Here is a 23166-nt window from a genome sequence, read left to right as displayed (position 1 = left end):
TGTCTCAGGAATTAGAAACCAGAATTGACTACATAATCTCAGCCTTTCCCTACAGTAATCAGTAACCAGAGTTTTTGAAGGATCACGTGTATTTAGTACAGTAACCGGCTCTATAAATAATCAGTAACCAGTATTTACCAAAAACACCCAGACAACACCCCCCGAAGAGCAGCCAATCAGAGGCCCAGGAACGATATTCCTCATATGATGTCATCATCCCTTATAAACACCTCCTCCCGGTGACATCAGAACAGTATTTCTCCTTCGCTGAAGTTTATAATCTGCGGTAACATTGAAATACAAATACCCGAGAGAGAGATTGTTGTGGATTCAGACAGATCTGGATAAGCGATGGCTCCGATCTTAGCAGAATGCGGCAGCTCAAACTTGGCCGAGAGGGACAATTACGTAAAGTAAGTGCATGATGTGGACGATCAGGTAACAGAGAATAAATGCTAAATGTGTTATAAATGCCTGGGAACTGTCGGCCCTTAATCCTGATCTCTCCGGATAGAAGAGGGGACTCAACATTATCAACAGAGAGAACGTCGCAAACAAAAACCTATTGGGACAATAACACCGGCATCACATATCGTACATTTTTTTTAAATAGGGGAAATCTTCCTTGAATATTTCTTGAAAATCACATATGCTTCTTCCCTAGCACTGCACATGTGGATGAATCTGAATTTTCTGAAATATTCACTTGGATAAGATATTTATAATTATGTTACAACCCAAATATTGTCCCAGTGTCCTTAAGACTTTCCACACTTCCGGGTCCGACTCCGACTACTCAATTTTCCTGACTCTGACTCCGACCCCACAGCCCTGGTAGTAACACTGCATTCCAGATCATTGTAGTAAAGCGAGCGGGAATCCTGCATAAAATCCGGGTCACATACAGATAAGGTTTACAGCGCTCTTAGAATTTTATTGGCCCAGTATCCAGATCTGTAATATTGCCTGTGAATGAGCCCTCCGTACTTTGCACTGCTATCTACTTCTTGGATCCAGGTTTCTGCATTTATATGTATAATTGCTAATAGATTTACACTTTGTACCTAAAGCAAAATAATAAATCCTGTAAATCTTTACAGGGCTGGGATGGAAAAACGTGTTTTGTGTCCTAAACAGATTAAGCAAATCGCGCTCCTCCCATTGAATCAATTAAAAACTATGATAATCCTGCATTCTCACCGTGAGCTCATTTTTTTGTCCACAATTTTTTAAAATTTGTTGCAAAAACGCCGCAGTTCTATTGTGGAAAAAAAGCAACCTGCCTGTGACTTGTGAATGCAGCCAAACTGAAAACTGATTAGTCACCATATAGTGTGTCCAGGGAGTGGGCAACCTCTGCGGGTTAGTCGGTTAGTCATGTGCGTGTAAATGACAAATTACATGTAAATGGAAATATTCCACACGCCCTGCATATGTCTACAGACCTCTCCTAACCATGCATTATTGATAAGATTCATGGGTGTGCTGCATAATGAGGGGAGGGCAGCAAGGTGGCTCAGTGGTTAGTACTGTATGGTGGCTCAGTGGTTAGCATGGCGGCTCAGTGGTCAGCACCGTATGGTGGCTCAGTGGTTAGCACTGTATGGTGGCTCAGTGGTTAGCATGGTGGCTCAGTGGTTAGTTAGCACTGTATGGTGGCACAGTGGTTAGCACTGTAGCCTTGCATCTCTAGGGTCCTGAGTTCAAATCCAACCAAGGACAACATCTGCAAGGACTTTGTGTGGGTTTCCTCTGGGTTCTCCAGTTTCCTTCCACACTCCAAAGACAAACTGATAGGGAGTCTAGATTTTGAGCCCCATGATTTTGCCTTATGATAGCTGGACAGTATAGGGATGCCTGTCCGTTGTTTCTGGAGCTTATATTTTCAGATGGAGGAGAGTCGATCCTGTGTGACATTGAAAAGTTGTAAATGTCCTCTGCAGAAAAGAAGACTTGTTTGTTAGAGGTAATAGAGCAACATGTGTCTAATGTTGCAGAGCTGTGCAGCAGAGCTGTGTTTGTCAGTGCAGCAGAGCTGAGTTTTTAAAATGTAGCTCTATAGTTAGAGAGATGTACACATGTGTTTTAGAGGAACGTTACCCCTTGGATCCCGGTCGGACACCTCTCACACAGCCAAACCAGGTCTCACACTTTGCACTAATGAGGGGCAGTACCCCGAAACACGGTGTCTGCAAATTGAGATTCTGGTTTGGCTTTTATTGTAAGTCATGTGACAAGGCTCGTTAAAGGGTCAACATTGACTTGTAGGATCGCTACTTCCTATAGGTGGCGCTAGAGTTCTGGTCCTCTTCCTCTCTCAAGAGACAATTTGCACAGTTAGTGAGGTGAACACCATTCCTGCCCTTCCCCACCCACCATTATATAGTGTTTTAGCTTTGCTTGCACTGCAATTAAATGCAGACCTACTAGAGATTGCTGGGGGTGGGATTAGGCACTGAAGCGATGGACCAGGAGGAAACATTGGAGGCTACATGTGGAGTACCAAAGAACAGGGCAGCGTGTGAGGAGGCGAGGACGTGTACTGAGGACCCACTGTGGCTCTGCCTGCTGCTCCTCAGTCCTCCTGCTCCTCAGTCCTCCTGCTCCTCGGTCCTCCTGTTCCTCGGTCCTCCTGCTCCTCGGTCCTCCTGCTCCTCGGTCCTCCTGCTCCTCGGTCCTCCTGTTCCTCGGTCCTCCTGCTCCTCGGTCCTCCTGCTCCTCGGTCCTCCTGCTCCTCTGTCCTCCTGCTCCTCGGTCCTCCTGCTCCTCGGTACTCCTGCTCCTCGGTCCTCCTGCTCCTCTGTCCTACTGGTCCTCGGTCCTCCTGCTCCTCAGTCCTGCTCTAGTGAGCGCTTCTCGCTTCATTCTCTAATGGATGAGCATTTCCATCAGTCAGAGGTGGGGGGCGCTCATTGGAAATTCTTTTTCCTTTATTATATTTTCATTTTCAATAATTCGGCTCCCCACCCATCTAGTCCTACGTGACACCCTAGACAAGTGCCTATCCTCATCTTACCCCTTGACCCAGACCAAAGTACAGCTGCATCCCCCAATTTATTGTTTGGGAAGTATTAATTAGGCCAGTTGTAATACTTGGGTTGCCAGCGTCCGCGGTGAGGAAAGTATTGTGCCCATTAAGTAATTGGGAAGCACTATTGCTCCTTTTCAAAAGTAATGATGCACCCTAAGTGTCCTCCCAAAAGTAATAACGCTATTTTTGTGACACCCATCCACAAAAATGTTTATTCTGAACTAATCCGAGTGACAAAGTCCTCTTCTAACCTGGGCATAGAGTAGGATGGGGCAGGTGGTGCAAAGCTGTGACGTCATCGAACCACTTGCACCAGGATACTGATGTCTTGTAGGATGTAAATCTACAGCGGCCTGCGGCACGGTAGGAGAGGGAGTGATGGGGCAGACCTATGGCCCTCTGCCTGCCTGACTTTGCCCCTAACATGTAAGATTGTTGTATTTATACCCCCGTAGGACCCCGAATAGCTCATTGAGGTGCAATGATATGCAGAATATACAGGGACAGATGCATTTACAGCTCTTGGATCTGCTGTCATGTAAATGAGTTATGAAGAGAAACTCTGAGGCCCCGAGAGCCACAAAGACAATTGAAATGTAACAGGAGAAAAGGTGTAAAGGAAAAACTTTGACCTCCTGGCACTCACATATTATGGCTCTTATTACCTGTATCGCTCTGTGCCTCCGATTTTTTCTAATAAAGGTTTCTTTTTTCATGATTCCATATGACTGTGCGAAATAAATGTGTGTCAAGTACCATCTCATACCGTCCTGCCGTCTAGAAGAATATGATGCCATATTCGCGTTCTGTATGGCGGCACATGGAGCGTCTGTAGTTCCATAATATATGGAACTGTGAAAAAAAAAAATCTGCAGCATAAATTGCCAGCTGATATTAACGCCGCACCACAACTTCATTTCTGTTCTTTATTCTGTAAAAATGGGATGTGATAATATCATCCAGAAAATCCAGCAGTTTCATCTGCAGCATATCCTCCACTTGTGAGCATAGCCTACTGCTACTCCCATGTTGTGTATCCTCTGCATGCCTTGGTAAAAAAATGCATAAAAAATATTCTGAACTGAACCAAACCGATGGATGCGCTGAGAGTATTAAATTCCTATCCCTATCCTGGCTGATCACTGGGGATCCAACTGCTGGGACCCCAATGATCCCAAAAATCACGAAACCCTGAAAACAAGGCTCTGCAGCCTCCTTTTTCCGTGAAGCGGAGGTCAGCATGATCGGCCTCCACTTATTCATTATTGATGAGACTCCCGGAGAAAGCTGGGCGCTGTACCATAGACCATGTATGAAGCAGAGGCTAAGTGTGTGCACCTCCGCTCCGCTTCAATCCCGTTCTTGGGGGACCACAGCCCTGATATTAGCTACACCAAGGAAAAGAGATTTTCCTCCAGCGGTGACAAAACAGGTAAAAATTGAAAACTTGCTTTTATTAATCCAATATTTTTTAATGAATGCACTGGCCACCATGAGATATCCATGACACCATGGTACCATCATTAAGACTTTTAGTTGAAACGCGTCGGTTGTTTGTCATGGATGTCTCGTGGCGTTCAGTGAGTTAATTTTTTAATCTTGTAATGATAAAAGCGAGTTTTCGATTTTTACCTGTTTTTTACCTTACTTGTTCTTGGTGTATCTGATGCTCAGGTTCCAGACTAGGAAGCCTCCGGCGATTAACTCCTACAAGACAAGGTGCATCTGAACGTGGTGAGAAGACTTTCCTTATCCCAGAGCCCCGATAGTGCGATCCTTGGGAGGTGCCAACTGTTGGACGACCAACAAGTTATCCCCTATCCATCAGAGAAGGGATAACGTGATTGTGTCTCTCCGAGGGATAGAAGATATCCTGTGATCTTGGGGATTGGCCCTTAGGGGACGTGCATGACTCCTTCCTCAGGTTCCAGGCTCTTTGCCCCAGGCATTAGCTTTTCATGGACTGTACCTTTATAACACATCGTTCTGCAGTGGGGACAATAGAAATCTACTTTAAACACCGGCCAGAAATGTGTGAAATATGTGACAGTAACCAGAATTTCCTAGATATTCTCAGTATTTCACTACAGTAATCAGTAACCAGAATTTTCTAAAAGATCACGTGTATTTAGTACAGTAACCGACTCTGTATATAATCAGTAACCAGTAATTACCAAATACACCCAGACAACACCCCCCAAAGAGCAGCCAATCAGAGGCCCAGGAACGACATTCCTCATATGATGTCATCATCCCTTATTAGCACCTCCTCCCGGTGACATCATTAGAACAATTCTCTTTAAGTAACATTGGAATAAGAGGAGCTAATTACTGAGGATTCAGACAGCTCTGGAGAAGCGATGGCTCCGATCTTCGCAGAATGCGGCAGGTCAAATTTGGACGAAAGGGACAATTACGATTATGTAAAGTAAGTGCATGATGGGGAAGAGCAGGTAATAGAGAAAAAAAAATAGCTAAATGCCTTATAAGTCATTGTTCACACTCTGGTTTTCGTTCAAAAGTTTTTCAAGTGGAAACCATTGAAGGAAAAGTTTTTCTTTTCCTGAAAAGTTTTGGACAAGTTATTTTTCCGCAGCCTTTTTTGTTGTTGTTGTTGTTGACTTGTTACCTAGTTTGGAGAAGTTTCCTTCAGGATCCGCTTTAAAGAAGGGCCGGGCATTTACTGTTCCCATCAGGCGTTTTTCAAAACCTCTTCAGGATAAAAAAAAATAAATTACAAAATAAAAATGACTTCTGCTATGAACAGCAAAGTGGATTTCACATAGAAATGAATGGGAAGATTTTTCCACGCACTGAAGATGATTTTAGAGATGAACCGCACCCCAAAAACAAATCCCCCCCCAAAAAAGTCATAGCTTAAAAGTATGGGTATTAAATTTGCATCTCCTGATCTGTTGTGAAAATGTGGACAGTAATGGGGTCTTAACATTATCCACAGAGCGACCAGGGAAAGCTTGGTGTTTGTGCTAGTTTTTGGCATTTATCATTTTAACTTTTTTTCATTATAATTTTGGAATGACATTGATGCCTTGATAATTCTCCCCCAGTGAAAGTTAGATTGTATTTCTATGTTTTTTGTTGTTTTTTTTTGTTTTTTTCCCAGCAGCGTCTTTTCAAATTTTTAGGACTACTGACAATAATTTTTAGGCTTATTCATGAATCTGCAGTTAGAAATAACTTCAAGTCCTTCGAAAAGTGGTGGAAAATAATTTCACTTACCGCCATAGTTCTCAGACACATTTCTATCTCTAAGAAAAGGAATTAAAGGAGTTTTATAAATCTGAAATCTGACGTTCAGTAAAAAAAAAATCTTTAAACAAATTCATCCTTATCACAGTAATAACACTTCATATACAACCATTGTGGCAAGTTATAGACTATGGACACTTTTGGGTGTTGCTTCTATTTGTTTGTGTTTAAGTATTTAATTTGAATTTGTAATAAATATGATTATTCCAATTTAATTTCATTAAAATATTTTTACACCTTTTGACTTTTACAGGCTCTTTGTCTCCCTGTTCAATGTTGGCTGCAGAAGGAGTTAACTGAGAACATGTCAGTGAGCTCAATCTGATAGGGGAATTTGTAACTTTTTTCTTTCATCTTTCTTTTAGAGTTCACTTCAGTTAATTTATGACCACATCAAAGTTTGGCTCAATTTTGAGGTGGTTTGAGTTCATAAATCAATACAAAGAAGCTCAGAAATAAAGCAGTGAGAACCAGCTCATTCAGCGGACAGCAATGTGCAGGGAAGCAAAGAACTTGATAAAGTCAACGGTGTTAAAAGTTTCTTGAAACAAGATTGTAAAAATTATTTTTAACCTAAAAAAATGCAGAAAAAAAATTTGCCACATCCATACCATATAGATCCATATACTGCATAAAGGAATGAGCATGTGTGTCCTTTGTTTCTCTTCCTCAGCAATGGATTTGGATATGTTAAAAATCCCCATCTGGACCTGTTATCCGAGGATATCCTCTACCACTTTGACTTGGGAACACGGACACACGACCTGCCCTCCATGTTCGGGGATGTTAAGGTAATGACTTGTGCAATTTCTAAAACAAATCATCTGGTTAAAAAATGCGTCAATTTTTCAATCCTCAACATTTTACTTTAGTCTTAAAGGCAATCTATGATCAGAAAATGACCTATTTTTTAAATTATTATTTTTTTGTTATTTTTATTTATTTTTTTTACATTTTTTTCCAACAGTTTTTATTTTCCATATCAGGATCTGTAGTAAAAAAAAAAAAAAAAAATTTGAAATTTTTGAATTTTCGCACTGGCCACTGAGGCTTTTTTTAGACTCCTGCTTCCTGTTCTTTCAGGAAGAGTTTTTAGCAGGCTCATTATCAGCAGAGACAGAGATAGCACCTGATAACAGGATCCATCGATCACAATAGGAGATGTCACAGGTTGGGAATAACCTTTGCACTCGGTCATTAGATGTTTAATTACAAAAGATGGGACTTAAGTTTTTTTTTCACTGTGGCTAATGTACATGTGAATTTTCTGAAACAGCAGGAAGTTAGAGACTAAATCAACCCAGTGACGGGTGTGAAAATTGCAAGATTTATAGTTTTTATTTTTAATGTAGATCGTTATCTGTAAAAGAAAAAAACTTTGCTAAATAAAAAATAAAAAATGCATCTTAAACAAAAATCAGATTTAAACAATAGGACTTTTTCTCATGACACGTTCCCATTTCAAGACATGATATTTCCATGGTATAGGTCTGATTGATGTAGGGGGAGTCTCTGGGACCCACTTACAACAACAGAGCCTGGTGTCCTGACACTGTCGATAAAGAGGTGACTGTGACACGTGGTTGTCTCATAGAATCCTAGGATGGTAGAGTTGGAAGGGATCTCCAGGGTCATCGTGTCCAACCCCCTGCTCAATGCAGGATTCAATAAATCATCTCAGACAGATGTCTGTGCGGCCTCTGTTTGAAGACTTCCATTGAAGGAGAACTCACCGCCTCTCGTGGCAGCCTGTTCCACTCATTGATCACCCTCAGTGTCAAAAAGATTTTTCTAATATCTAATCTGTATCTCCTCCCTTTCAGTTTCATCCCATTGCTTCTAGTCTTTCCTTGTACAAATGAGAATAAAGATGATCCTTCTACAATGTGACAGCCCTTCAGATATTTGTAGACAGCTATTAGGTCTCTTCTCAGTCTTCTCCATTCACTTCTGTGGAGTTCTTCTCAGAGCCAATCTTGATTGCCCATAGGAGTGAACAGAAGAAGCTGCGCATGTGCAGCCCCCCTACCATTTACAGTGGCACGAGACCAGACCTGTTCTTGAGATATGTGTGTGTTCCAGATGCCTGGTTATGCCATCAATATGTAAGAGCGAAATAACCATTTAAAGGGGTTGTCCCATGTTCTGTTTTCAGGAGCGTATCACTCCTTAGCCTCACAGCTTCCTACACACGGGGGGCGGTGCACTCCTGATGATTGACAGTTGGACATGGTTGAACAGCTGGTTGTAACTGCATGCTGCTAAGAGATTTGCACGTGCAGCACTAGCAAGCTCCACTAGGAAGAGCTTGTAAGCACTGCGCTCCTTGCCTAGAAGATCGGCCATCTCTTATAGACTGCAGCGGTGGCCAATAAGCTAGGCAACAAACTGTAAACTATAGAATCAAAAATCCCTTTGTTCTTGAGAGTAGAGATCATTAAATGGCAACATTGCCTGTGTTTACAAACAAACTGGTGTCCTATAGAGAGAACTGTTTGACTCCTGAATAACTTGCACGATACAACATTGTGCGGTCGATCACTCCCTACATACATTCAGTATATTCTTGTATTTTTTCATATATTGTACTGGAGGATTATTCGGAAGAGCTGCGCGGGCATCTGCCATTGCTTATGTTCCTGAGCTCCAGCGTTGGGAAGTGATTACTCAGCATTTTATTTCTTTTGTTCCTGAGCTCCAGCGTTGGGAAGTGATTACTCAGCATTTTATTTCTTATGTTCCTGAGCTCCAGCGTTGGGAAGTGATTACTCAGCATCTTATTTCTTATGTTCCTGAGCTCCAGCGTTGGGAAGTGATTACTCAGCATTTTATTTCTTATGTTCCTGAGCTCCAGCGTTGGGAAGTGTTTACTCAGCATTTTGTTTCTTACGTTCCTGAGCTCTAGCATTGGGAAGTGATTACTCAGCATTTTATTTCTTATGTTCCTGAGCTCCAGCGTTGGGAAGTGTTTACTCAGCATTTTATTTCTTATGTTCCTGAGCTCCAGCGTTGGGAAGTGTTTACTCAGCATTCTATTTCTTATGTTCCTGAGCTCTAGCTTTGGGAAGTGATTACTCAGCATTTTATTTCTTATGTTCCTGAGCTCCAGTGTTGGGAAGTGATTACTCAGCATTTTATTTATTATGTTCCTGAGCTCCAGCGTTGGGAAGTGATTACTCAGCATTTTATTTATTATGTTCCTGAGCTCCAGGGTTGGGAAGTGTTTGCTCAGCATTTTATTTATTATGTTCCTGAGCTCTAGCGTTGGGAAGTGATTACTCAGCATTTTATTTCTTATGTTCCTGAGCTCCAGTGTTGGGAAGTGATTACTCAGCATTTTATTTATTATGTTCCTGAGCTCCAGCGTTGGGAAGTGATTACTCAGCATTTTATTTATTATGTTCCTGAGCTCCAGGGTTGGGAAGTGTTTGCTCAGCATTTTATTTATTATGTTCCTGAGCTTCAGCATTGGGAAGAGATTACTCAGCATTTTATTTCTTATGTTCCTGAGCTACAGCGTTGGAAAGTGTTTACTCAGCATTTTATTTCTTATGTTCCTGAGCTCCAGCGTTGGGAAGTGATTACTCAGCATTTTATTCCTTATGTTCCTGAGCTCCAGCGTTGAGAAGTGATTACTCAGCATTTTATTTCTTATGTTCCTGAGCTCCAGCGTTGGGAAGTGTTTACTCAGCATTTTATTTCTTATGTTCCTGAGCTCCAGCGTTGGGAAGTGATTACTCAGCATTTTATTTCTTATGTTCCTGTGCTCCAGCGTTGGGAAGTGTTTACTCAGCATTTTATTTCTTATGTTCCTGAGCTCCAGCGTTGGGAAGTGATTACTCAGCATTTTATTTCTTACGTTCCTGAGCTCCAGCATTGGGAAGTGATTACTCAGCATTTTATTTAGGAGGAGTGGACTTGTAACTACAATATTTGCATTATTCCAGTAAAACACAATGTGTGGAGTCGGCATTTACAAAACCCACAGATCATTCAGTTGTTTATCCCCACTTTAGCATAAAGCTGAATATTCATTACATGGAGTAATAATGGAAACACATGGAAGGACAACCCCAGGGATTGCTACATTATCTATAAAGGACACATAGCTTCTTATTTCAGCTCAGTATAGGCTTCGCTTAGTCAGCACAAAATGACTGTATAAACCAACCACAGGCGCTCGCTTAGAGCAGTTTGTTCTGTAAATCAAGAACTGTCAATCAAAAAAGAAGAGCGCATAGATAGATGGAAAACAAGAAGGTGGGAAGATGCAGTGAGCTATTCGACCACACATGGGGTGCACTAAGCGCTTGTGCTTGGTTTGAACAGTCATGTTGTGCTGATAGACTCTCTTTAAAGCAAAACCTACTTTTAACTGTTATAACAAACTTTATCTTAACAGAGGAGATTAACTGAACCTCCTAGTGGTAGGGGAGTACCCAGGGGCCCAGGGTTAAGGTGGATACACAAAATACATTATTCAGCTATACCTCTTTACATTATTCAGCAATATCTCTTTATACTGTTTAAAACTACATTTCACCCCTGATTGTGGACTTGATAATATCAGCATTGTATCATAAACATGTTTTGTCAATAACATTTTTTGGAAACTAATACTGCAGACAACTCCAAATCCCCTGCTTGTCTTTACACCATCATATCGTAGGGTGAAATGGTAAAATTCAGGCTGCCTTCGTGCACCACTAGAGGGAGCTCACCGCATGTACATTTCTACAGACAGTATTGAACTCAGTAGGTGCTGTGTAGAGTCTATACTCTGTATGCAGCGAGCTCCCTCTAGTGGCAGCTGCTGGTAAACCTCATGGCTTGGCTAAATAAGCAATACCAGCGCTACAAGCCCATTCTAAGCATAGAATCTGCCTCTATAGTAGGTATGACACTGCTATAGGCAACATCCCTGTTACCTTGCAGTAGTTCAAAACAATATTTTTAGAAAACGTACTTGTAGCTAATTTCTATTCTTCATTTTTGTGATAATTAATGAGGTTGTCCACATTTAAGATGAAAGGCTGATCTGCAATACCAGACCCCGCCAAAGCGCAAGAGGGCGCTGTTTTGTTCCAATCCATTACAATTATTTTAAATGATGATTTCTAATATAATTTTTCTCCATTAATTTCTGACTACATACAAGGATGGAGGAATTCAAATTCTCGTCTTTTTTTCTTGCAGTTTGTCTGCGTTGGTGGAAGTCCAAATAGAATGAGGGATTTTGCAATTTTCATACACCAGGAGCTGGGTCTGGACGGAGATGGAAGTGACATAGCTGATATTTGTGCTGGCACAGACAGATACAGCATGTACAAAGCCGGCCCTGTGCTGTCTATTAGTGTGAGTGTCATTTTATTGAAAAATGAAAGATAACAAACTGCCCGGACTCAATCGATAGTTGCCAGGTTTAAATGACTTTCTTTCATTATTTATATCAGGTCATAAAATTGCATCTTTCACGGAAGGAACATTTCATTATTATTAACTGCGAAAACAACTTTTTATCAGAAAAGTGGAGACGAGCGCCCTCTAGTGGTCCGTTTTGTTTTCGGATCCTGCCCAATCACTTTGGTTCTTGTTCCTTATTTTTATTATAATAATTTTTTTATATTATTTTCCACTTAGAGCAGTTTGATACTTGGAGTTTTTGAGAACCGCGTCGTTGTGATATGATTGCGATATGAGATTCTCTGATGGCGTAAAACGCCATATTTAAAAGATATAGGCACTTTTGGGCACTTTGTTTTTTTGTTATTTTTTACTTAAATGCATATATTTTGGGTTAACAATAATATTTGTTTCCTTGTTAGTGAGTTGGTTATGTTTTATGGCCACAAAATCACATCACTAAATTTTATTTATGATGTTAAATCAGCTAAGAGCTAAAAAAAAAAAAAAGTTTTTCAGGTCCGAGTTCTATACATGAATTTCACAGCTAGAACTCGTACGTCGTTGTTCACATGTCCGTGTCTTTTTGCGGACCGAGCAGTCAGCACATAATCACGATATGTTCCATTTTGATCCACGTCATGAATCAAACTCGTCAATACAAGCAGTCTTTAGGTCCATAAAAAAAAATCAGACTTTAGGGTGCCATTCATTTGCCGTCTGTCTCTTGCTGACTTTTTGGTCAGAGAAACCTTCATCAGATTTGTTTTTTTTTGCATATGAGAAAAGCTGATTGTAAAAACTAACTCACTGACGGAAATCAGATCCAAAGCACTGATGAAAATTGCAACTATTTTTGCATTTAAGAAAAAAGATTGACGTCTGAATGTGTCCTTAAAAACTCTTTGTCAGAACGAGCTCACTGATGGTTTCTCAGTTAAGTCATTCTGCAGCCAGCAATGTGCGGAGAAACAAAAAGCCTGTAAATGCCATTCGGAGCAAAATGTTAATAAAAAATAAATAAATTTGTAATTAATACGTCTATTTAATTAAATATCTTAGGCTGGTTTCACACTTGCGTTTTTGTCTGCAGCGTTTTTTGCACAAAAAACGCATGCGTTTTTTTCCCCTATACTTAACATTGAAAACGCATGCGTTTTTTTTGTACGCGTTTGGTCGCGTTTCCAAACGCATGCGTTTTTTTTCTGCATGCGTTCTTTTTCAAAAATGCAACCTGTAGTATTTTTTTGCGCGTTTTTTTTGCCGCGAAAAAACGCATGCGTTTTTTCGCGGCAAAAAAATGCATTGCTGTCTATGTAAACACATGCGTTTTTAAGCACATGCGTTTGTTTGCGTTAAAAACGCATGCGTTTTTATAGAAAAAACCCAGAAAACAGACTGAAAAGCCACCCACCACCATCAAGGTGATAAAGGGATCCAAACCCTAAGGCCGGAGACACACTGGTGCGAGAGACGGCCGAGTCTCGCTGGTTAAAAGCAAGCTGTGGCACCTGCATTCCGGAGCTGAGCGTGCAGCTCCATGTATTGCTATGGAGCCGCACGCTCCGCTCCGGAGTGCAGGTGCCACAGCTTGCTTTTAACCAGCGAGACTCGGCCGTCTCTCGCACCAGTGTGTCTCCGGCCTAACCCTAACTCTACCCCTAACCTCACCCCTAACCGTTTAATGAACCTTTTTGTGACAGTCATAGTGCCACGTATTTCAGTGCCACGTATCACGTATTTCAGTACCACGTATTCAGTGCCACGTATTTCAGTGCCACGTATCACGTATTTCAGTACCACGTATTCAGTGCCACGTACCACGTATTCAGTGCCACGTACCACGTATTTCAGTGCCACGTATTCAGTGCCACGTATTTCAGTGCCACGTACCACGTATTCAGTGCCACGTACCACGTATTTCAGTGCCACGTATTTCAGTGCCACGTATCACGTATTTCAGTACCACGTATTCAGTGCCACGTATTTCAGTGCCACGTACCACGTATTCAGTGCCACGTACCACGTATTTCAGTGCCACGTATTCAGTGCCACGTATTTCAGTGCCACGTACCACGTATTCAGTGCCACGTACCACGTATTTCAGTGCCACGTATTTCAGTGCCACGTATCACGTATTTCAGTACCACGTATTCAGTGCCACGTATTTCAGTGCCACGTACCACGTATTCAGTACCACGTATTTCAGTGCCACGTATTTCAGTGCCACGTATTTCAGTGCCACGTATTTCAGTGCCACGTATTTCAGTTACGTTTAGGGGTTAGGGGTAGGGTTAGGGTGACCAGGACATTCTTCTAATAAAAAGCTACTCCTAACCCTAACTAATTCTACTATTAGTGGATTTTGTAGTTGATTTTTTCATGGGAAAAAAAAACAAACAAAAAAAACGCATGCGTCTAAAAAACGCGGCGTTTTGCCGCGATTACATGCGTTTTTTCACCACATGCGTTTTTTCAAAAACGCATGCAGATCAAAACGCAAGTGTGAAACCAGCCTTACCTTCTGCAAAACTTTAAAGCCCTACACTAACAGATTACAGATTCCCACTTCCAAGTATTTTTGCATAATCCCTTCAACCCCCCCCGAAAAGATGGCGATGTTGGCAAGTATTGCCCATCCAAAATGTTGGGTTGACCATCGCTGGTCTATATGGTGTTGGGTTATATGGAGGTATATAGTCCATGGTGGCGTGTTAGGATTTGTGGTGGTATCAGACTCTGCTTCCGAGGGGGCGTCTGCTGGTTTTGGAGTAAATGTCCTCCGGGCGATATGTGAGCTTATATGCAGGTATGCCTTCTATATGGGGGTGAGAGAGGTCCGACTCCTAACCTAAAGATTTCTATTTCCGCAGCATGGGATGGGAATCCCTTCTATCTCTATAATGCTACACGAGCTCATCAAGCTTCTCCATCATGCCAAGTGCAGAGATGTGACCATCATACGTATTGGAACATCGGGGGGAATCGGTAAGAACCCACGCTGATAAATGGGGTCACATCCTCCATAGTGCACTGATATAGGCAGGGTGATGACTATATTATAAATTGTTTCCTTTTCTTAAAATGATACATTGTTATTCTGCTCTTACTCTTCGTGAAAGTGTATGACTAAAATGACAGCTAGACGCTAGTATTTGCCTTGTTAGTTGGGTGTCATTTCCCATTGACTATGGTACTGGCTATATCCAGTCATCAGTTTATTCCTACATTTCCGGGAGGAATAACAGAGTAACAGCACAGAGCGATAAAGAAGGAATTGTCACCTACAGAGATGTCAGGAGATCACACAATAATTACAGCTCTCAACTTCTGAAACACGGACCACCCTATGAATGTACAAATCTGACAACAGCTGGCTGTTGTGACCTGACATCTGCTTATTTAGCATTATTATAATGCGCTGACATATTAATATTTTTTTATATTTGATCCCCGAGCGCTAGATTTATTCCAGCTCGTTACGGTTTTCTATAGTTTACGACCCTTTGGTACATTGTTGGTAAATATTCCGCCTTCTGTTACATCACTCGTGTGCAGCATTGATCCAGTATTGATTCTCCTTGATGTATGTTTTGCAGGCATAGAACCAGGGACGGTTGTGATCACGGATATTGCAGTGGATGCATTTTTCAGGCCGCAGTTCGAGCAGGTTATTTTAGATAAGGTGGTTATCAGGAACACTCAGCTGGACCAGAAACTTGCAGAAAGCCTCCTACGCTGCAGCAAAGAGATCGATGATTTTCCGACTCTTATTGGCCACACCATGTGCACCTACGACTTCTATGAAGGTAGGTGTCCGGAGTGATGCTATATATACTGATGGTGTTTATCTGACATTCTGTCCTATCTAACCACAGCCAGTCCATAAGCTGCTAACATAAAGTGTCACTGCACTTTCTGAAAACGTTTGACTTGTCAGAAGTTGTGATCGGTGGAGGTCCGGGTGCTGAGACCCCAACACTGGCTAAAATAAAAGCACTCAGCCGAAGGCCCTCCTCTGATTCTGTGAGATTGCCTTCCATCATGGAGGAGTGCAAGACTCAGAACAGCACTTCTGTTTTATCACTCTGCAAATCTAATGTGTATATATGACATGTCACAGTGCAGTTCCACTTTAAGGCAAAGTTCACCTTGCAGCATCTTGTTATTTATGACATATTAATGTGCTGATAATTGCATAACTTATGTTGGTCACTAGACTTTTGTCATCTAATCTGAGAGCAGCATGATATAGGGGCATAGAGCCTGATGCCAGCCATGTGTTCCACTTACTAGAAGCAATGGGATGAAACTGAATGGGAATAAACACAGATTAGATATTAGAAAAAAACTTTTTGTCAGTGAGGGTGATCAAAGAGTGGAAGAGGCTGCCACAAGAGGTGGTGAGTTCTCCTTCAATGGAAGTCTTCAAACAGAGTCTGGACAGATATCTGTCTGGGATGATTTAGTGAATCCTGCATTGAGCAGGGGGTTGGACACGATGACCCAGGAGGTCCCTTCCAACTCTACCATCCTAGGATTCTATGATCATTCTATGATTCTTACTGGGCTACTTGCTGTAGTTTTGATCATCTCCTGCTGATAAAAGTGTGATAATTTCACTAGAGGACTATTAAACCTGCTGCCAAGTAGTCCTCCGTATTCATGAGCTCTGTAAAACCCCTCCCCTCACCACTGATTGGCTGCTCTATCAGTGGTGTGGGCGGTGTTATACAGGGCTAAACATTAAGAGCACTGCTAGATCTGCAAAACTATGATTTTATCAAAACTGCAGCCCAGTAAGTGATATATAGTTGCAATCACGATCTCTGCCTCTATATCATGCTGCTGACAGATGGGGCAGCAGAAAAGATTCATTTTCCTTTTTAGCTCCAAATCCTCTGCATAGGCATACAGGTTTTATTTTACATAATAGTGCTGTTGCCTCCACTAGAGGGCGCTTTCTGTGTACTGTAAATCCATTGCGCTCAGATGGATTTTGGCGATGCCAAACGAGGATCCACACAATTACAATTCATTTTTTTTCGTCCAGTCCTACATGTATACGGCCAAATCTGGGAAATGGCTTGTGCAGTCACAACGAGCTAATGCCCAGGAGTCAGGATCCAATCCTCTGGATAATAACATTCATTTTGATCATTTCCTAATTATCCTACCAGCCTATTCCAATGCCGTCCTCTCGATTAGGCGTTTAACGCTGCCCTATTAGAATACTTCCTCTCTGGCACCGGTATCAGTCCATCCATTACTATCGATTACGGTGGCCCACAGTAGTCAACATCAACTGCCGGGCACAAATGACTCGTATGAAATAAAATAATTAGATGTTTGTTTGTGATTAATGAAATACAGACAAGAGAGGTAAAAGTCATTTATTTCTAAGGTCAGGGGAGATTGGACGGCGCGCTCTGCTCATTTTCGAAGGAAGAAAAATGCGAGTATCTGCAGAAGGCGTACAAGGCGGGAGTCAGGAACATTGAGATGGAGTCTTCGGTCTTTGCTGCCATGTGCCATTTATGTGGACTCAAAGGTATTTATGTTCCTATAAGTAAGTGCATGTGTACGACACGGCGGCCACGTACAGTGTGGCATTCTGCTCGGAGATTGTGTTAAGCGCGAGATTAGTTTAATCTACAAAATGTTCTGTATTCCTAATGGTAGTAGGTACCCTGATTACATTGGTGGTGGCCCTTTGGGGCTCTTACAGTTGTGGTCAACATTATTGGCACCCCTCAATATTAAAGGTGTATTTAGGGTAGATAAAAATGTATTTAAATCCACATTCTATCAAAACCTATAAAGGCTTGTGTTCCTATAACTATTTTAAGTGCCACTTCATGTGATTTTACAACTACACACTACGACATCACGAAGATACTACATTCACTCACATCAGTCAGCCAAACACCTCCAACTTAATATCGTCAGATGGATGACTCTATCCATGCCATGATTCATCTCTAAAGAAAGGTAAAGCCATGATAGGAAACATAATAACAATATCTCTTGCCTGGGACCTCCAGGGGTGAAGATATCCTGAAAGTTGTGGATTTCATAATCTTCCCACTCCCAGCCCCCCATATGAGCTCACTAAGGGGAGGTATGTGGGCATAACCATGATCTAATCAAATCAGAGTTTGGGTTTTTGTCTTTTGTCAGTTCTGTAAGAAACAGTCTTCTGTGGTCTTCAATAATCCAAGGCAGTGTTTCTTAACTCCAGACCTCAAGACCCGCCAACAGGTCATGTTTTCAGGATTTCCTTAGTATTGCATAGGTAATGGAAGTAATGCTTGAGCAGGTGATGAAATTATCACCTGTGCAATACTAAGGAAATCCTGAAAACTTGACCTGTTGTTGGGTCTCGAGGACTGGAGTTGAGAAACACTGATCTAAGGAGTTTGATTCTTCAGGTCAGTATGATTACAACAATACCAAATTAGTTTTTTTTTCTTTTAAGTGTTAAAAACCCCCTGTAAATTTATTTAAAAAAAAAGGTTTAGAATGGTTTAGACCCATGTTCTCATTTTCCATTTATGTATGGAGCTAGGGGAGGGTTTGCTTTTGATGTGGCGAGCTGGCATTTTTATTGGTATCATTTTGGGATACAAGTGTTCGCTTCTTATTGCATTTTTGGTGAAGTTGCAGTGAGCAAAAAAAACAAAACAAACGCCATTCTGGTGTTTTTATTTTTCCTGTTTACGGCTTTTACCAAAAAGGCTTAAATTATTTTATATTTTGCTGGATTACACTTTTATGGGTGAATACCAAAAATATTTATTTTGTTGTTTCTTTGTATGAAATCAAGAGGGAAAAAGATATGTTTAAGTTTTTTTAAAAAATAATTTTTACTTCATTTTTTAGTCTCTTTGATGAACTCGAAACTGCAATCATCTGATGCATTTGTTCAATATATTGTAATACACAGGATTGCAGTATATAGAGAAAGTCATGGTCTCCTATGAAGCCTAGCCCGTGGCTGAGCTTCACAGAAGTACCAGCATTCATTCTGGCAGTGCACTGGGGCATGTCACTTAGGCCCACCATACACATGAGATTGCTGTCGGCTGAAGCATGGTTTGGCTGACAGCCATTTCAGCCGACTCTCCCATACTCTCGTTCGGAGGCTCCTGATTCTGGCAAAATTGCTTTGATGAATCGTGGTCGTTAGCTTTTTGTTATAATGAACAATCATGGGTTGCCAATAATGTGTGTTTGTAAGTTGTTGTATTCCTTCCACATCACCAGGCTGCTATTTTTCAGTCTGATATTATACTGTAGACATCTTTGACTGGCAAACAGCCTGATACAGTCACTTTTTCTTGTATTTCAGCTGCCGTGGTCTGCGTGACTCTTCTTGACAGGTTACAGGGCGATCAGATCACGCACAGTCATGGGGTCCTCACAGAATTCCAGAAGAGACCCCAGAAGCTGATTTCCAGTTTCATCAGGAAGCAGCTGCAGATGTGCACATAGGCTCCGCGCGGACCATGCCCTCTGTATATAAACCCCGTACTGTGAGCTACGGCCTACAGACACAAGAATCTCAGGTTATTGTAGAGAACAGGCAGCAGGAGCACTGACCCTCCACACGTGCTATATAACGTACCGATCCTCCACACGTGCTATATAATGTACCGATCCTCCACACGTGCTGTATAATGTACCGACCCTCCACACGTGCTATATAATGTACCGATCCTCCACACGTGCTGTATAATGTACTGATCCTCCACACGTGCTGTATAATGTACTGACCCTCCACACGTGCTATATAATGTACCGATCCTCCACACGTGCTGTATAATGTACCGACCCTCCACACGTGCTATATAATGTACCGATCCTCCACACGTGCTGTATAATGTACCGACCCTCCACACGTGCTATATAATGTACCGATCCTCCACACCTGCTATATAATGTACCGATCCTCCACACGTGCTATATAATGTACCGATCCTCCACACGTGCTGTATAATGTACCGATCCTCCACACGTGCTGTATAATGTACCGATCCTCCACACGTGCTGTATAATGTACCGATCCTCCACACGTGCTATATAATGTACCGATCCTCCACTCGTGCTGTATAATGTACCGATCCTCCACACGTGCTATATAATGTACTGATCCTCCACACGTGCTGTATAATGTACTGATCCTCCACACGTGCTGTATAATGTACTGATCCTCCACACGTGCTATATAATGTACTGATCCTCCACACGTGCTGTATAATGTACTGATCCTCCACACGTGCTGTATAATGTACCGATCCTCCACACGTGCTATATAATGTACTGATCACATATGGGGGACTGTGCTCTTACTATTTAGCAGGTTGCCTTTGCTTTTTGCAATTCAGAGACCTTCATCGATCTTCTATAATCTATGAAAGAACCTGACATCAAAAAATGGAGCAATTTCTCATTGATACCAGCTGTGGTCCATGTAATGCATGAACGCGCTGTTATTTCCCCGTCCACGGGATGCACCATTGAAGTGGGTGGTGCGCAGCGCACAATCTGTGGCTAGGAGTGGCACTGTTTTTGGAAGAAGGTGGCCTTAAAGTTTTGGTAATTTATAAATCTCAAACAGGTGTAGAAAGAGTAAAATCTTAAAGGGGCTGTCCGGCGCTGGGAGCTGGAGGGCACGTGATATGTAAATTTGCATACATGTGGTCACGTACCGACTAGACTTGTGTGGCTTGGCTCAATGCAAGTAAATTGAGCGAGGCCGAACACATCTAGTTGGCATGTGGCCGGAAGTATGCAAATCACATACTTGCAGTTACATGATGAGCGCTGGCACCGGAGAATCCTCACAGCGCACAGTGCACGCGCTGCGAGGATTCACAAGTCTGCAGTCACATAGAGGAATTACAGACTTGTATCCTAAGGCTGGACAACCCCTTTAAGTGAATATTACTTTAAAAAATACATTGCACTTTCCTTAATTTCCATCCTCTCGTAACATCAGCCAAAATGCCTCCAAACAGAGGCTGGGGGTAATAGTTAGGCATGGGACGCTACACTCTTCCCTCTGTGTCCTGATGACGTGTTAGGTGAGAGTACTGTCTGTCGGCCTCAATCATGGAGACACATAAGATTGCATAGACGCTGTGTACCGATAACGGTAGACTTGCTCATTTGCATTTTTCAGAAGCATTGGAGCAAAAAATGGCTGCAAAAGCAAAGTGTACTTTAAATCTAGGAGACACAATGTACTTTGCTTCCATAGTTTGAAAAGACGTCTGGGTCAAAGGCGAGTGAATAAGAGATTTTATTCCAAAACTGTATTTCCTTCTCTAGTTTTCTTGGCAGCACCTGAGGTTTATAAATATTCTCTACGTTGGCTAATGATTTAAAGCACTTTCAGGTCATTGGAGTCGATAATTAATGAGTATATAGGGCTTGTTGCCAGCAGGTAGACTCACAGCGCGCAGGGATTACAGCCGGCCGGGAGCCGCGATGGTTTTGGCAAGTGTCAGCCCTTGCGGTCCGTCCATGATTGCTTATGCTGAGCAATGTTATAGAACAGTCCGGATTTTTATCCATCTTTAATCCTCTTGTATTAGCTGCAAAATGGTTTTAAAATAATGAATATTGTATGAATGATACATAGTAATTCTGGAACAAAACAATACTAAAATCTCCTTCTTGTGCTTCACGTGAACCATTAAAATAAAGAAAAAAACTTTACAGGATAAGAAAGCTAATAGAATAATTAACACAGCTTTAATTTCTATAGCTATAACACACAAATCTAATATAAACATTTGGGGCCCGATTCATGGAGGTCTTTGCGCCGGTGTTTTGGTGTAAAACTCCTTCAAATGTTGCAAAATTTTTGTGCAAGACAAATTTTTATGCCAGTCCTGTGGGTAAAATGGAGCATGGGTGAGCCCACCCGTCTAAATTATCAAAACTTATGGCCATGAAAATGTACTCCAGAGTAACACTTCTGGCGGTGGCGCGTGCCAGTTGTATGGATGATGCGCCTAATTTATGAAGTGGCGTGTGCCTTTTAATGACTTAGGTGCAGATTAATAAACGGGACTTTTGGAGTATGAATTCCAGGTAAAATGCCCATAGTGTCCACAAAAATAATAGGGAGAGCTATCCATTATTGTCATGGATCAAAATCATCCAGTCGACTCTACGGGCTTGTGAAAAATCACACACAGCACATGGATGGCATCAATGAGCAACTGATGCACTGTCCATTTTTTAACGTGAAAAGCCGGACAGCACAAGGTCGGCGCCCAGACCAATGCTATTCAATGGGGCACTGAAAATCAGCGATTTTTTTTCATGGACCGAATCTGCACGTGAAAAAAATGGCGGCATGCATTAGTTTCTTCCATGTGTTGGATGAAGTTTGCCCATTTAAATCTATGGGTGCATAAACATTTTTTTTTTCCGTATAAGCGTTTATTTTACAGCTACATTCCAATTCTTTAACAGAGGAAACTGTAAATGGCCTTGCCAATTTTTAATAGATGCATTGCTGCTGTATAAAAACAGATTGTATATGGACTACAAATCAGTAGTGATGAGCAAATGTGCTGAAATAAGGTGTTATCTGAGCATGCTCGGCTTCTGACCGAATGTCTTCGGCGTGCTTGAAAAATATTTTCGAGTTACCGCACCTGCATGTCTCATGTCTGTTTGTTAGACAATCCCTGCATGTGTTGTGTCTGTTGAACAGCAGCGTGACGTATTTTTCGAGCACACTGAAGTCACTCAGTTAGCACATGAGCATGCTCAGATAACACCTTATCCCAGCACGTTCGCTCATCACTACATAGGAAAAAAAAAATTGACGAAACTTGCTGACCATTTCTTATAAGCTTGTTTGAATTTTAACTAATGTATAACAGAAGCTTTGCAAATGTTTTTTTGCATACAAGTAAATCACTGATGAAACCCACATATTAAAAAAACGGACACTGACCAAACACGGAATGAAAATTAGATCCAAAACACTGATGAAAATCGCACTTTTTCTTGCGCAATACAAATCCCTGAAGTCTGATTGCGGCCTTAATAAACATAGCGATTAAAGGAATAAAATGATTGGAGAAAATTCATGTTATTTTAAGTTTTGCAGCTTTCCAGTGTACGTTTCCTACTGCATCGATTCCTCGTGACTTCTGGTGCAAACAAATGTGTCCTGGTCATGTTCAGATCACATCGGCGCCGGGCTCGTTACAGTGACAGTAATTATTGTAACGAGCTGCGCTCCGTGCCAAGGCCAGGAAGGGTCCTAATAAACACCAGAGATTGTGCAAACCGGGATTAATTGATATATAAAGAATATTAGAAAAATAATAACTATTACAATTGTAAAACATCTTTAAGAAAAGGTTTAAAAAAAAAAAAAAAAAAGAGCAGGGGGCTCAGCAACGGAAGACCTGTTATATCTTCTTATGGTCCTG

The 23166-nt window shown here is 41.6% G+C and overlaps 1 protein-coding gene across 2 annotated transcripts; it reads left to right on the top strand.

Annotated features, from left to right (window-relative positions):
• The first annotated feature begins 248 nt into the window (after positions 1-248).
• On the top strand, positions 249-23098 carry UPP2 (uridine phosphorylase 2). 2 transcript variants are annotated; one of them, XM_077272918.1, is made up of 7 exons: positions 249-413; positions 6975-7092; positions 11498-11656; positions 14578-14692; positions 15304-15513; positions 17109-17255; positions 19056-21403. In XM_077272918.1, the coding sequence occupies exons 1-7, from the start codon at positions 352-354 to the stop codon at positions 19196-19198; spliced, it is 954 nt and encodes a 317-aa protein (XP_077129033.1). In that variant the 5' UTR covers positions 249-351; the 3' UTR covers positions 19199-21403. The 2 variants fall into 2 exon arrangements, with proteins under 2 accessions (XP_077129033.1, XP_077129032.1); XM_077272917.1 differs by lacking the exon at positions 249-413 and adding an exon at positions 5368-5459 and having other exon boundaries at positions 19056-23098.
• Positions 23099-23166: the final 68 nt, after the last annotated feature.

Source organism: Ranitomeya variabilis, chromosome 7 (genome assembly GCF_051348905.1).
Source record: "Ranitomeya variabilis isolate aRanVar5 chromosome 7, aRanVar5.hap1, whole genome shotgun sequence".
NCBI lineage: Eukaryota > Metazoa > Chordata > Amphibia > Anura > Dendrobatidae > Ranitomeya > Ranitomeya variabilis.
This window is presented reverse-complemented; position numbering and strand designations above follow the sequence as displayed.